This window comes from Coccomyxa subellipsoidea (assembly GCF_000258705.1).
Source record: "Coccomyxa subellipsoidea C-169, whole genome shotgun sequence".
Lineage (NCBI taxonomy): Eukaryota > Viridiplantae > Chlorophyta > Trebouxiophyceae > Coccomyxaceae > Coccomyxa > Coccomyxa subellipsoidea.
In genome coordinates this window covers 1,536,869-1,551,503 of record NW_005178037.1, presented here as the reverse complement: position 1 = coordinate 1,551,503, position 14,635 = coordinate 1,536,869, and the positions used below count along the sequence as shown (strand labels likewise).

Sequence of the window (14,635 nt, the reverse complement as noted above, 5' to 3'; positions counted from 1 at the left end):
TCATGATGATGCCAGACTCAATTCTCTTTCAGAAAAATTTTGTATTGATACCCTTGTGTGCGTGCTTGGACAACAATTAGATTTCACGTGATGTACTTTAAATTTTGTGCGGCTCTGCGAATGAAGATGATTACAGTGTGTTTGCACCTGGGCATTATCAGACTGCACCAGCTATCTATGCTCAGTAATGGCAGCGTCTATCCAACATTACATGGCATCCATGTCTCCTCATGTTGCCTAAGGAACAATGGGGCATGTTGAGCCCAGTATACTACATGTAATGTTGGACTGCTTGTAAGTGTTTTGTCTGACAGAAGATCAGTACTTAAGGCAATTCAGGCTCACTTGCCGCAGCTGAGCCCTCCAGTTGGCCGTATCAGAGTTCTGCCCGTTCAGCAGCAGCAGAAGGTCCTTCCACATCAGGAGCTACCATTTTGCCGTCCAGCCAGGCTGCAAAGGCATTAAAGTGGGGCAGGAGGCACATCATGCCGACTGCAAAGGTGGCAGCAAAGATGCAGAGCAGCAGCTCTGGAGGTAGCATCCGAAGCACTGCCTGGATGCTGTGCCTCGCCCTGACTGGAAAGCTCGCAATGACCTTGTTGTTGAGCTCAAAAACTCGCACGTGCTCCTGCAAGATCTGCACAGACCAGGCACATCACTGCTGCTGCATGAAGCCTGGAACAAGCATCAAGTCACAGTTGTAGTCAGAAGGAAGTATGTTGTTTAAAGTTGGTTGGAAGCCTACCCTGTTGACAGTTTCTTCATCAAGCTGAGTTCCCAGAGCATTGACCGCTTCGGTGTAGTCGCTTTTCAGCTGTGGCACCGATTCCTGGTGACCAGCAAATGGCACGACACATCAGAGCCAATAAAATGGACCAATGCCTAGTTTCAGCAGTCCTGGGTTTTATGATAAGGTAGACTCGGAGAAATGGGCCTTACTTTGAACGCAAAGACAGAGACTCCCTCATCTCCATCAACTTTCGGCAGTGTCGAGCGGATGAATTTGCTGATCCGTTGTCCGCCAGCAAGGAGTGCCATCTGCTGTGTGTACGCGTGCGCCACCAGTAGCACTGGATCCCTTTCAGATATTTCCGCAAGGTGGTCCAGATATGCCTTCACTGGTGGTGTCGGGGTACCCCCGCGTGCTCTCCATGTCTCACTGTGCCACACCAGTCCTTATGCCCAATTGCACAGGCACAAATCTCATGCCGAAAAAGATTTGACCTCGAGAGATGAGTGATCACCCTCGGAAGAAGCGCAGATCAGCCTCAAATGCGCCCTTCCTGTCAGCCCTCACAGACAACTCGGCAATCCTCTTGAGTGCTGCATGGCAGAACTGAGCCTTGGCATCGGGATCACTGACTGAGAAGATTCGCATACAACAGGGGTGCGAAACCAACAAGTCTGTACCCGGATGACTCTTGTGCTTCTCCACAGCATCTGTTATGCCACAGTGTATGTACCAGAATGCATGCAGAGCCCTGGCGTACAGGGCTTCATCTGTACACGCAACGGCCAGCCTTGCCATCACAAGGCCATTTGAAACGCTGCGCCCAGCAGCAGACCCGTGCTCAGTGAACTGGTGTTCTAGATCAACATGGAATCCCAGCAAGGCAAATCTTCCGCATCAGAAAGGATGCGTACAATTAATTTCTTAAGAATCAGGCATTGTTAATTTCAGTGTATTCGACAGCCATAGAAGAGTCTCGTACTTGTGACTCTTCTTGCTGATCTGCTTCATCTGTTCCACGAGGGAAGCATTGTCTGCCTTGACTTGAGATGTCTCCGCAGCCATGATTAATACTTTCTCCCTGTACATGTCGAATGGGACATCAATCCCTGCAGAAGGTTCGACATGCATGTCCAAGGCACAGGAGCCAAGAATAGAATTCTACTCTGTCGGAGGGCGTTCCTCCCAAATTCCAAGATTGAGGAAGTTGAGGACAAAACGAAAAGAAACATGTTTCAACATTAGAAATTCTATTAATATACTAGATGTATCATGGTTTTTAAGCTTGGGGAGTATATTGAGCTGGTCTCAATTACAGTCCGTGGTGTGAGTAGTGGCTGAAAAGGAGACTGGACCCTGGCACCAGTGTGTATGAAGAGGCCGACATCAGATCGATTTCCTTGATTTGAAATGTTCGATTTTCATTCTATTGACCTGCCGAACACAATAAGGTCTTCTTACAAATTTGCTGATCCGACCACATCTCCCCCTTCAATGAAATGAGGGGGAGATGTGTCCGCCTTCTGGTTCCCAGATGCATTCTTGATTCTCCCCCATTGGGTTTCAATGAATTCGTGAGAGGAAGAGCAGATCATTTCGCAGCCTTTGTCAGACACGGTGATCGACCTGGAGAGCATCTTGTGTATTGTATATACTCCAGACCTCCACAATACAGCACAGACTCAGCGCATGCTGCTGAGCGAACACCTGGCCAAAGTCTATTCTCCACTTCAACCAGAGCTGAGGCAGCCACAGAGACCGAAGGGCCACCAAAGGCCAAGCTCACTGCCCTGCCTTTCCGGGTGAGACACTGCTTGGGAGCTGCACATCACTTGTTTAGTACTGTCCATCATCTGAGACATCTCAAGCATGCAATGTGACTTGCATCAGGAGCCACGAGAGCAGGCCGCGCAGGCATTTGAGAACTATCACAGCGAGAACTTCTTCCTGACTCAGCCCTCTGCAGGTGACTCCCTGAAATGATGCCCCAACAAATCCAAGCAGGGGATATCATCCGGGTCTCTTGATGCGAAATTTGCGCCTACGTTGCCAGCAAGGTCTGCATAGCAGAATTCAGCAATGCATGCACCTCGCAGGGCTTCAGAAGGTGAAGGAGAGCTTCCTGCCTTTCTGGGTGACGACAGCGACTGCCCAGGTGGTGCTGAAGGGGGCGCAGCTGGGCTATGACGCGTGGGTGTCGGTGTACAACCCGGCCACCAGGCGCTTTGAGCAGCAGCTGCGCACCACCTGGCGCCAGGTCAGGCTGCAGCAGAGCTGGGAGCGCTCCTACAGCGCCTCCGAGGAGGGCATGCAGGTGAGCTGGCGCATTGTTTATCTAGGAGACTGATCATGCCAACTTTGGGCATCTTACACACAGTTTTCCTGTGCTTGATGCTGAGGCTGAGCAAGCATAATGCACAAGAAAATTCGGATGCCCATTGTTGGTATATATGCATCGCCATGTAGCAATATTCCATGCACTTGCCGGGTGTCATGCAAAGAACTCTCTGACTTCAGGGCACCCAATGATATGTCACCAGGTGTACGCGAGCTACAAGTATCCGCGCGCAGAGGTGCAGCGGCTGCGGCCGGGCCGCACAGTGACGCAGGCCACGGAGTTCACGCCGCGCATGCTGACGTCCGCGGCCACCGGAGAGACGCGGCGCGTGGGGCCCTTCCACATGAAGCCCGGCACTGCCCTCAGGTGCCAGCCACGGCACTTTCTACACGTCAATCGTGTTGACAAGAGATGCTGGCTGCATTTACCTGAAGTGGCATTATCCTTTCACAAATGAAGAATTCCCATGGGGGTCATAAGTGGAGAGGCAGTCCCACTTGCTAACCCCCTTGGAAATAGAGCATGAGCCAGTGTGCTTCAATGTCAATCTCTCTCTTGAAGTGACTTCCTCGTTTCACGAGGAAAGAGTACACATGATGGGCAGGTGTACAGAATGGATCGGAACATTGGAAGGGTGTGTGCAGGTTTGTGTCGGAGTGGATGCGGTGCCAGGAGGGGAACGCGGCAGAGGACCTGTTGCGCAGCAGCTTTGACTGCGACAGGGTGGCGGGCGTCGACATGGACTTCAGCATCACGGCCATGCGCTCCTCGCCGCTCTACGTGCCCGCCTACATCTTCCGCTCGCAGCACTTTGGCACCAAGATGCGCACCTTTGTGTCAGGTCAGCTGCAGCCACCCGCGCATCTGCTGTCTTTCACTTTTGCATGAAGCTTCCACCACTGTCTGATGTCCACATATAACATCGCTGAGGTCCAAGAAAGGAGGACTGACTGACATGCTGTATGAAATACTGCATTGAGAGTGGCACGCAGAGTGGCGATGGTTGCCCCTGTGCAATGCAGATCAGGCATGACAAGATTCCCTCTCCAACGCTTTTGTGTACGCCATTGCTCTGTTTGCTTGTCCTCGCGCCAACAAAGTCACCGGCGGTGCTGTGGGGTAAGCTAAATGCAACACTTGTCCATTCTTCAGTACTGTGTACAGCAGTTGTGTTCACTCTCCCCCTGTGTGCTGCGGTGCAGGGGTGAACAGCGAGCAGGTGGCGGGGGCGCGCGCGTACGACGAGGGGAAGATAGCAGTGCTGGCGGGTCTGGCGGCTGGCGCGGGGATGGCGCTGTCGCAGGGGCTGGCCGTGCTGGCATCCGCGCAGGCGCTGATCTGGGGCGTTGCCCTGCCCATGAGCCTGGCCGGCGTCGCTACACATTACCTCACCTGGCTGCGCGCGCGTTGGGCCGCCTTCTGGCAGCAGTCTGAGGAGACCAGGTCCTTCCCCTGTCCCTTCATTCCCCGCCTCAGGTCCCCTCTTGTGGAACTTTTCATAATCTGCTTTATTTGAACACCAACAGGATACCTGGTAACCACGAGCTGGCACATAAGCTGGCAACCACCTGCAAGTCGCAGCCGGTTATGCATAGACTTCTTCTTTGCCCTCCGCCACCCAGGGATGAAGGGCACATCCCAGGTCCCGCTGTCAAGCGTATGCCGTGCATGTGTCTTCATTTGGAACAGAATGAGGACTCATGGAAAGGCTCCTCTGCACTATGTGTGGCCGGTGGGCTGGCAGGAGCACTAAAATAACTAGTCATTGGTTGCAACAGGGAACACCTGTGGTGCAGGGATGCGGAGGGCAACAGGGCAGGGGCGTGGGACGCGGAGTGGGTGCATGCATACTCGCGCTACGAAGAGGAGCGGCGGCGCATGGACGAGCAAGAGAACGCCGAGTGGTTTGGCAGCTCTGCGCAGCAGGGCAGCGCTGGCGATCGCCTCGGCTACTACCAGCTCATGGGCCTGGAGGCCGGCTGCAGCAAGCAGGAGATCCAGGTATATGTATCGTGCCTCTGCCGTGTTGACCCCTGACATGCTGTCTTTCTGAACGTCAAAGGAGGGCGTTGTAATTGTGCATAAACCATGGAAAAGGATATTCAAATACCCATTATCACGACAGATCAGAGGTAGCTTGGCAATGGCCCAGGGTAGGCATGCTGTGGCTAGGGTCAGGGCCATGTTTATGCCATCTGGCCAGCATCAATATTCATGCCCTGAAGCGGCAAAGAAGGACAGGTGTTGAGGTTCGAGCTGTGTGACTGTTGCAGGCGGCATTTAGGGGGCTGGCTATGAAGTGGCACCCGGACAAGGTGGAGGACAAGGACAAGGAAGCCGCGTCCAGGAGGTTCCAGAAGCTGAATGAGGCTTACAGCATTCTCAGAGACCCTGCGAAGCGCAGACAGTATGATGGCAGATGATGGCACCATGCAGGCCCTCCTCGCGTGTGGCCGGAGAATTTAGGAAAGCGTTATGCCAGTCATGCGCAGAGCGTATTCGTGACAGAACTTCCAAGCACAAGACATATAGCTTACAATGAAGTTGTAAGACCTTGGCGCCATCAGCAGGTCAGTCTTAAGGGAACAATTTGAGATCTCTTGCCTTATTCACTTCCATATGTCTTTGCACAATCAGTGGAAAGCCGCAACCCAAACAAACCTTCAATACCTCCCACATGTGGACAGCAACATCATCATTGCAATTGACCCAGAATACTCTTATCAAGTTCACAGCATTCCGTGCATACCACCCCAACGCTTTTTATTCAGAGTATTTGCACAACAGGGTCACTGTTCCTTTGTTCATTTGGTTCTTCCTCAGGGGTTCTTTGTTCTACTTCTTGAACACGCTCTGAAACACTTCAGCAGCATAGTAATACAGTCAGTCAGAATACCCTGCTGGACTCAGCACCGTCCAGCACAGTGTCTGGCATCCTCAAATGTACAGGTACAGATTGCTGGCAAAGCAGACACTGCAAAAATATTGCTACTATGTCATTTTTCACGCGTTCATGTCTGAGCCGCTCTCTGTGCCGCTTCAGAGTGCTGGTCAGAGCCAGCTTTATTTTTAACATGCCACCTAGAATTGCTCACCCTAGTCCTGCTCAGAGGCTCAAGATCTACAGTTTCTGTGCCTCACCACAACAACACAGCTGAGAAACAATATTGCACCATGGCAGCTGTCTGAGAATTAGTGCTGGGACGCGGAATAGGACAGTAGTGTGCTCAGAAATGAGAGCTACATGACACCCACTGCACACGAGCACGCTTCAGCAAGACTCCAGCCATCAAAGCCAGCTGGGCTGAGCACTCTGGATGGGTCTCACGAGAAGGCCGGCTCGAGGATGAATGTGCAAACCGCCAGAACAACAGAAGATATCTACAAAGAATGGGACCGGGATCTGCACACCCTTTCTGTATCTGTATTGAAGGTCCAAGTGCTGCGCCCCTATCAAGAGAGCAGTTAGCACAGGCACGTGGCCGCACCCTTTCTCCCGTCAGAGGGCTCCAAGTGTTGTGGCCCCCTCAAGGGAGCAAGCGTCCAAGAATGGTGCACCTTCCTGCTGTCAGAGAGGCCCAAATGTTCTGCCCCTATCAAGAGAGCAGCTGTCACAGGGCGCGCGGTCGCACCCTTTGGACGGTCAGAGAGGTCCAAGTTCTATGTCCCTATCAAGGAAGCAGTGAAGAATCATCGCTCCTCCTATAGCAATTATGAGCCGGGGGAGAAGGACATGCAGATGGGCGGCTTGAGCTTGGCCATGGCCAGGATGGCGGCAGGCACCGACCAGAGGCCGTCCCCGGCGATCAAGCCCGCAGCCGCCACCGGCACGAACGAGTCGGCCTCCGTCGGCCTCCGCCGCTCCCACACCAGCTTCACCACCGACCCGATGCACATGTCCACCTGCACGCATGACAGAGGGCTCCACAATGTCACCGCAATCTACCTTCAACTCCCTCCGCCTTTTCCACCAACCAGAGCATATTCTATCCATGACAGAAGGGCTGCCTTAAGCACCAAGTCTCTCTGGTTGATCCTGCCCCAAAGGAGGCAGTGCCTGGCCTTGCTCGCGTCATCATCCTTGAGTATCGCCTGCGAATCCTCTGAAAGTGCAAGTCTTGGCGGTGACCTTGAAAGGAGGGAGAAGAGGGTCAATAACAACAGGCAGAAAAGTGTCACGCACCGCCAGGTTGGCGCCGATGTAGAAGGGGATGGCTGCGGCCATGGGTATGGGCACGAAACGCGCATAACGTTCCGGCAGCACGTCACGGAGAGCGCTGATGGCGATCGCAGCAGCAAAGAAGCCCGCGCACAGCGACATGCAGTGCTGCGGCAACGCCGCCACGCCCTGCAAAGCCAAGGACTCACTTAGCAGTTGTTTCAACCATCGCAGATGACTTGCTTGCCCGTCTTACCACCTGCAGATAGCAATGCTATGATAGCTTTTTGGGCAGTCTCTGATGAGAGACCGCTTCCATGTCACAGGTGGAAATGGCTGAAGCGAAGTTCTGCCAACACAAAGAGGTCATCACAAGATGAACGCCCAGCATGCAGTGCAACATGAGGCAGCTGTTTAGGTGAGGGCATCACTGGCCCTCATAAAAGGGTGAGGAAGAGGTCAGAAAGGGGCGGCGCACCTCTACACCGAGGACGGCCATGGCGCGGTAGATGGTGGCGTAGGGGGCCGGGTAGGCGGAGCCGGGCACGCCGATGTCAAAGGCCTTGTAGAAGAGCAGGAATGTCAGGGGCGCGATGATGCAGCCCAGGAAGGAGCCCACCACCTGCGCTATGAACATGGAGCGCGGGCTGCACAGCGTCATCCACGCCGTCTTGAAGTCCCCCATCAGCGCTGCATGCAATCACACTCTTTCCGTCAGACTTCTGTACCTGCCTTCCTCTGTGCAATTGAATCTCTCGATCGCTACCTTGGCCCCAGAACCCCACTTCAGGATGGCTCAGGGTTGCTGGTTACCATGTCCCAACTCTTCGCAGTTTTAAATATTGGCCAAAGACGCACTAGAAAGGTTGCATGCCCAAAAGCTGTCGAGCAGCAGTTCTAGGATACATGAGCTTTTGGCAGTAGCAAAGAGAGGTATTTAAGAAGGGGTGTTGGCCACTCACAGCAGGCAGCTGAGGTGACAGAGAGCATGACTCCGCAGATGGCCAGCCCGGCAGTCACGCCGCCGCTGTGGCCTGCCCAGGCAGCAAAGGCAAAGATGCACAGCTTGCCATACAGCGAGGCCATGTCCCAGTCCGTCAGCCCAGCACCATATGCGTTGCACACCTGCATGAGGCAACCTTCCTTTCAGACATGCGACACGCATCAACATGGTTGCCTTAAAGAAGTCAGAGCAAAGGGTGCTCATATATTTGCCATGTTGTTGGCCACGGGGGCTCACCGAGAAGACAGGGGCGCTAAAGAATGCCACGGCAACCATGTACCACTTGACGGCCGGGTACAGCAGGGGAATCACTACCGCCCCAAGGACCCCAAACAGCACATAGCCCACCCCTCCAATCCACCTGCGCGCATGCAAGTCCCACCCTCAGCACACTTCCAATACATCTTCCTCTGCACATCCATGCTCCGGTCCAAACAAGCGCATCCTAGTGGCATGAGTGGGTGAGTTATCCGCGCAGTCGCTCCACCATCAACGAGAGAGGTCCCAGAGTTGAGTGTTATGAAGGATTCACCAGGGCACAGGGTCCGATAGGAATACGCGGTTGCGCAGCTCCGTCAGCTTGGCGGCCTCGGTGTCCGACAGCGGCGATCCTTCGTCACCGGCGCTGCCTCCCGCCTCAGATGGCGTCTTTGGGTGTGGGGCCGGGAGGCTGACGGGCAGCTGCTCCTTTTTGGCGCGCACCGTCTTGTTGATGGCGATCAGCGACACCACCGCGATCTTGGTGAAGTTGTAGAGGCCGTCGCCCAGAAACACCGCCATGGCCACAAACACCTGCGCAGGTCAAGCCCCACAGACAGCCATCACATGCTGGAACATTCACTGTCACACTTCGTCGCACAAAATAGAGTAGAACATCTGCTTCATCAGGAATGCTGCTGGGAACAGAAGTGAGATGAGCATGAATGCATCATGGCAACAATGCCTGTGCCCCACAGCCTGCACTCTGCTGTCAGGTGTTTGTCACAGCAGCGTTGGATCTGCATTCTGCCTCCTATTGGCAATGCTGGGGACACGGGCTTGCCTTGTAGCCAAAGAGCCCCTTGAAGTCATGCTCACTGAGTCCGGCAGGGAACCAGTCGCCGGCCTTGGTGGCCAGGAGGGGCCAGAGTGCACCCCAGGACAGGATGGCCCCCAGCATCATGGACACATTCACGATGTGTGGGCAGATCATGCCTGCGCAGCACAGCACATCACCTCAGCCCTGGACGCTGGCAGGCACCTTTGCACCCCAATTCAGCCTCAACACACAAGATCAAAGCAGCACACTGCCCAGAACTGCACTTAATCGCCTGGTAGCGGCCATTCTCTTTGGTGCTGGTGGGCTCACCATCAGAGCAAGACAATCGGACAACCATCGAGATTAGATTGAAAAAGCATCTCAGGACTCACCCACTCCAATGTAGGTCAAGGAGAAGTCATAGCTCCAGGTCCACTTGAGGGCTGTGAGGCCGAAGGTGGGGAAGCCCTCAAATCCGCTGCACTTCTCCCCCTTGGCGCTGAAGAACCACTTGAAGAAGGAGAAGCCGAAAGAAGAAAAGCCCCACGTCCCCAGCGTCTTCATCTGCACAGCAGCGCATGCATGCAGCTCTGTCAGATACTGCATCACACTATATATGACAAAGACATCATCCAGCAAAAGTGCACCAGCATGTGCCATCAGGGCCGCCCAGACAACGTGCTTCCAGACCTCAACAGCTCAGCTCCTGCAGTCCGGCATCAGATGATACCATTTGCCACTATGGGTGCAAAAATAAGCATGCAATTAGACCTCAAAAAGCTTGTTTCCTTGAAATTTGGCATTCGTACAATTCAGAGGGATTAAGATTACCTGGCGCCCGGCAGTCTTGTCGCCGATCTTGTGCAGGGAGTTGATGAGGACACCCGAGGCGGTGCCGGAGGGGTAGGGCAGCCCATAATCCACGATGAAGCGCTTGCGCAGCTGCAGCAGGATGAAGATGCCGATGAGCGATATGCACAGCAGGTACGGGATCGTCCGCCACAGCTCCGGATTATACACATCCTGCGCCACACATATGTGTGTTACATTTATGGCACTCTCTTTGTCGTAACCACTTTAAGTTGTTTCTGTGGTGAGAGGCGGTGGGACAAGTACAGTCAGCCCCCTCTATTGGTGTACGTTTCTCACCTGTTGATGTGGTGAGACAAAATAGGACTATTACACTTGACGCCATGTAAGCATGAACGGGTGAGCCTGTGACGTAAGGGTACTGTGACTAAGAGTGACTGGAAGATGAAAGTGACAGGGAGCATGTGTATGTACGCGGGGGGTTGGAAGGTGCGCGCACCGAGGCATAGTTGCCCACTGTGGAGCCGAGGTTGAGGTAGCTCTGTTGGTCCATGGCGATCAGGTAGGAGCCGAAACCCCCGGTGAACGCCAGGCCCGCTGTGGCACCCACACAGGTCTGCATGACAGCATTCTCCTGCACATGGTGCACAGCTTGTGTTAGCACAAGGGCAGTAATCAGAAGAAGAACCCCTGCAATGCACGATCAGGTGGATGCCGATGAAAATGCTTATTACAGCACTATACTATGTTGTGTTTAGCATCCCCATGGTGTGATACGTAAGATGGTATGCAGCAGTGGCAGTGGCAGGGGCACCTGGGGCGTGAAGGGGAGGGTCTTGATGTTGAAGCGCTTGAGCAGCGCGTTCCAGGACTGCACTGTGAAGAAGTTGATGAGCGCGATGGCCATGCCCATGGAGGGGATGACCCCGGCCGTCAGGTTGAGCTTGTGCACTATGATGGAGAAGACGCTGCCAAATATCACCGCCAGCACCACTGACCTCACCTGCAACAATGCACATACCTTGTGAGAAGGCCAAATAGCTAGTTTGGGTACCAGGTGTATCGATGACCATGCATGCAAGGCAGGTGGGAAAGAAGGCGATGAGACTGACCGTCAGGGTTGTGCGCCAGTGGACAAGGTCATGAGCCCCAATGATGCCTGTGACATTCTCAAGGTTGCGGTGGATTGTGGAGGGGGACTCCTGCAGCTGTGCTCTGCGTGCAGGGTTGGCCAGGGCTGAGGCTGCCTCTACCAAGTCTTCCCCTTGCATGGCGTGCGCCACATGCTGCCGTCTCGATGCTGTGGCCATGGTGAGTGAGCTCGTCCCTCCCACTCAATCCACCTGCTGACGAACAAGAGAAGGGTAGCATCATGACACAGCCTTCACAAGCACGACGGGCTCCGAACCCACATTTTCAAACTGTGAACTGAGTACCCAAATCTATCGGAGTTCTCAGTCACGCTACTTGACAAGCAGGAAAAGAAGCCACGAAAAGATAGCGCTGTTTGCCATGCTCGATAACATCCACATGGCGCGTCATGGACCCACGAAAGGGATCAAAGAAGGTGGCGATCAAACAAGTGATTTTAACAAAGATCTCCATCATAAAATGGCAGACGCGTGCAGATGGCAGGCCCTATCTCCGCCTTTGCACTCTCGGTTACACCCGTCCTGCCCACGGTGCAGGCGCGGCTGATCATACCTTTGTGACTCGCGTGTCCAAGCGTACAAACTACATTTTCCGAACCATTCTTCTCTCTGCAGCGTATGAGAGTTATAACCTGACTGCGAACTCACGGGGCCATAACACCGATCTAGATCTTTGCTACGTGCGCCGTTCCAGAACGCGTTTTCTGATGCAAGCGGAGGAGCATCCACGAGATCGATCAGTAGACGCCAGGTAAAGCCTATACTACTTGAGCCGGGCCGTAACAATCTGACAAACGTGGGACCACTCGACTAGACTCGACTAGACAGAGAGGAGGTTAAATCCCTTGTTCCAGCCCAGCAGGGGTGCAGGGTTTCGATGATGGTGCGAATAAAAAGCTCCGGAGGACTAGACTTTTGCCAAAAATTCTCTCAAAAGTCTTCAGATGGCCTCCGCAGCAGTGTTAAATTTGCCTTGCAACATCATGGACCTGGCGCCGGGACCGGCGATGCTCTCTGGAGGCTTTGCAGCAGGTGTTGCCTCATATCTTCCTCAGGACCAACCTCAGCGCCTGCAGCGCCAAAATCAGCCCCAACCTCCCGTGCAGGGGTTTGTATCTCATCCGCAGGGACGCCTGACCGAGAAGCGCAAGCGGAACTGGAGCAAGAAGCGCAAGCAGTCTGGAAGTCAAGTCCACCATCCAAGTCAGCTGGATGCGCTGGCCGTCAACAACAGGCAGAGGACGAAGCGCCACTACCCCCAGGGTGCGAAGCAAAGCGGGAAATCTCGTTTCGGTTGGGGTGTGCGTGCTGTTCAAGGCGCCGGTACCAACTTCGAGAACCGCCTTCGCGCAGGTCAGGAGACGCCTCGCACAGCTCCCCGCGCCCCGTTCAACTCGACGACCGACATGATATTGGCCAGACAGAAAGGTAAGAGTCTGCTCCGCACCCGGGTTCGCTATGATAGTGTTGTTTTTGACGTGTAGTACCATGGAAGCTTGTGGAAGCTCTCAAATATCTCTCTGCTTTGCTCCCCGCCATAATTTTCACCCTTGGCCCTTGAGAAGCACTGTAGTAGTGCAGCATCTGTGCATCAGCTTGTGATAACTCAGCATGGTAGATATGCCATAGGCTGCCATGTGCGTCCTGGCCTGTACCCTTCGGCTGTGCAAGAAAGGCTGAGCTGATGTACGAGTCTGACATGATTGTGTGTCTTTTCCAGATGATGGAGCAAGCTTGGCGTCATCCCAGGGAGCGGCAGAGCACAAGGACGCGCATCTGGACTTCTTTGGCACCAACGAGGTTCTGCTTATGCACGACGCCAGTGCTTCTGATTCTGCTTCAGACAGCAGCGACAGCGAGATGGAGCCTGGTGCAGAGGTATGTAAAGTGTTCCTGCTTTTCAAATGTGCACAAATATTTTTGCGTTTTTGTCATTGTGCTGTTGTTGGTGGGGTCCTGTGCAAAGGCTTGTATGGTTTCTTATTTCGTTGCTCCTGTATGTTGCGCAGGGGCAAGGAGATGCAGCCTTGAAGCCTCGCCAAGATCAGACATCCTACATCATGTCACTGGAGCAGGAGAACATGGCACTGAAGCAGCAGAACCTTGATCTGCAGGAGGTAATTTTCGCGTGCCTGGCTGCTATGAAGCATGTGCCAGATGCCAATGATGCGGTGGCAGCATCATCGTGCGGTTGTCATTCAGGCAATAATTGGTGCTAGCGTGCTGCATCATGACCCATGTATCTGGCTGTGCAGCGGTTGTTCCTACTGCAAGAGCAGCTGCGCAATGGAGCAGAAGATGCGCATGGGCAAGCTGTGAGCGATGAGGACGAGAGGGATCAGGAGATGGCCGCAGAAGATCAACGATGACGTGTCTGTAGCTGGCTAAGTGTACCTACCGGCACTGCAGCATCCTGAGTGCACATCTTGCTGTCGTGCATCATCATGGCCCTCTCGTGCTTGAGGCACCCAGGAACTTCTGGGTGATGCTTCTGGTGCTTTGGTGTCTGCTGCTGGCACAGGGTGGGCGACTTTTCTGAGATGGGCTTCGGACATGACCGCCGTACCGAGGTCAACAAGCAGCGGAGAATCAAGCAGCACGGTAATGCTTTCTCAGATCTGCTGAGATGAGCTTGTTACAAGGAACCTGTGTCGTTATGGTGATGCAACAAAAGACACAGCCAAGGGCAATTTTGTATCCCAAGATGCAATTTTATGCCTGTGTCTTGTGTGAACAGATGGGGGCTGCGGTTCCTGCTGCGAGAGCAATGCTGCGGCAACTTTCCTGAGGGAGGTAATTGCTGGTATCTTGACGCTGACATGCTCCACTCCTGCTGGGTCATGTCTGGAAGATGCTGCTTTCTTTCTTCAAGGATGCTGACAGATGGCAGGATCAGCGGAGCTGGCAGTTTGGTGTTGTTAATTCCTTAGCATTAGCCTACAGTCGCCATGTGGAAGGTGTGCTGTTCTTTTGTGGACTGCCTGCCTTTTGCTCTGCCTCACACATTTGCATGCGGGCATTTGCTGGCAAATGTGCAGGCGCTGTTCAATGCAGCGGCAGTCGAAGGGCCTCAGGAACTTTATGGCAGGTTGGCTCATACCTGCTGCTTTCCTTCCACAACTTTTCAGTGGTGGCTCATCTACCACTTTGCATAGATATTTTGGGCAAAGACTTTAATCACAGGATGATAGATTATTGCGCATCTTGGGTGGACCAGCTTTTCTGGAGGAGGCAGATCACAGGTTTGCAGCGATCTGCTTGCCTTTCAACTCTTCTGCTGGGCCTGTTTATGCTTTGGGGTTTCTTGTGTGGTGAGTGCAGAGTGTTTTCGTTTTGTACATTCCCTGGTCGACACTACTGGAAGGTGTAAACTCCTGAGAGTGGGCAGCACAGCACTGTAAGAAGGCTTCCCTCCCCATACCTTGT

General features: G+C 53.7%; 5 protein-coding genes across 5 annotated transcripts; 3 read left to right on the top strand and 2 right to left on the bottom strand.

Annotated features, from left to right (window-relative positions):
- Nucleotides 1-376: 376 nt before the first annotated feature.
- On the bottom strand, nt 377-1,795 carry COCSUDRAFT_62659 (heme oxygenase-like protein; the record flags this gene model as incomplete). Its single annotated transcript, XM_005648629.1, has 4 exons — nt 377-637; nt 746-829; nt 940-1,159; nt 1,713-1,795. 4 exons carry the CDS (start codon nt 1,793-1,795, stop codon nt 377-379), a joined length of 648 nt encoding a protein of 215 aa, XP_005648686.1.
- Nucleotides 1,796-2,599: 804 nt separating this feature from the next.
- Nucleotides 2,600-5,491, top strand: COCSUDRAFT_41435 (DnaJ-domain-containing protein; the record flags this gene model as incomplete). The annotated part of the gene is made up of 7 exons (XM_005648628.1): nt 2,600-2,696; nt 2,827-3,044; nt 3,271-3,434; nt 3,713-3,909; nt 4,271-4,511; nt 4,865-5,069; nt 5,342-5,491. 7 exons carry the CDS (start codon nt 2,600-2,602, stop codon nt 5,489-5,491), a joined length of 1,272 nt encoding a protein of 423 aa, XP_005648685.1.
- Nucleotides 5,492-5,582: 91 nt separating this feature from the next.
- Nucleotides 5,583-6,397, top strand: COCSUDRAFT_32985 (hypothetical protein). The gene has a single exon (XM_005648627.1). It carries the CDS (start codon nt 5,746-5,748, stop codon nt 5,923-5,925), a length of 180 nt encoding a protein of 59 aa, XP_005648684.1. The 5' UTR covers nt 5,583-5,745; the 3' UTR covers nt 5,926-6,397.
- Nucleotides 6,398-6,473: 76 nt separating this feature from the next.
- COCSUDRAFT_65765 (OPT superfamily oligopeptide transporter) lies at nt 6,474-11,976 on the bottom strand. Its single transcript, XM_005648626.1, has 13 exons — nt 11,763-11,976; nt 11,171-11,401; nt 10,873-11,061; nt 10,558-10,692; nt 10,080-10,271; nt 9,641-9,812; nt 9,273-9,424; nt 8,763-9,022; nt 8,468-8,591; nt 8,190-8,352; nt 7,706-7,917; nt 7,252-7,416; nt 6,474-6,971 (listed from the first exon to the last, which is right to left on the bottom strand). The coding sequence occupies exons 2-13, from the start codon at nt 11,366-11,368 to the stop codon at nt 6,780-6,782; spliced, it is 2,154 nt and encodes a 717-aa protein (XP_005648683.1). The 5' UTR covers nt 11,369-11,401; nt 11,763-11,976; the 3' UTR covers nt 6,474-6,779.
- A 166-nt stretch (nt 11,977-12,142) lies between these two features.
- Nucleotides 12,143-13,639, top strand: COCSUDRAFT_53234 (hypothetical protein). The gene is made up of 5 exons (XM_005648625.1): nt 12,143-12,472; nt 12,563-12,637; nt 12,930-13,087; nt 13,219-13,326; nt 13,465-13,639. The coding sequence occupies exons 1-5, from the start codon at nt 12,154-12,156 to the stop codon at nt 13,576-13,578; spliced, it is 774 nt and encodes a 257-aa protein (XP_005648682.1). The 5' UTR covers nt 12,143-12,153; the 3' UTR covers nt 13,579-13,639.
- The last annotated feature ends 996 nt before the right edge of the window (nt 13,640-14,635 follow it).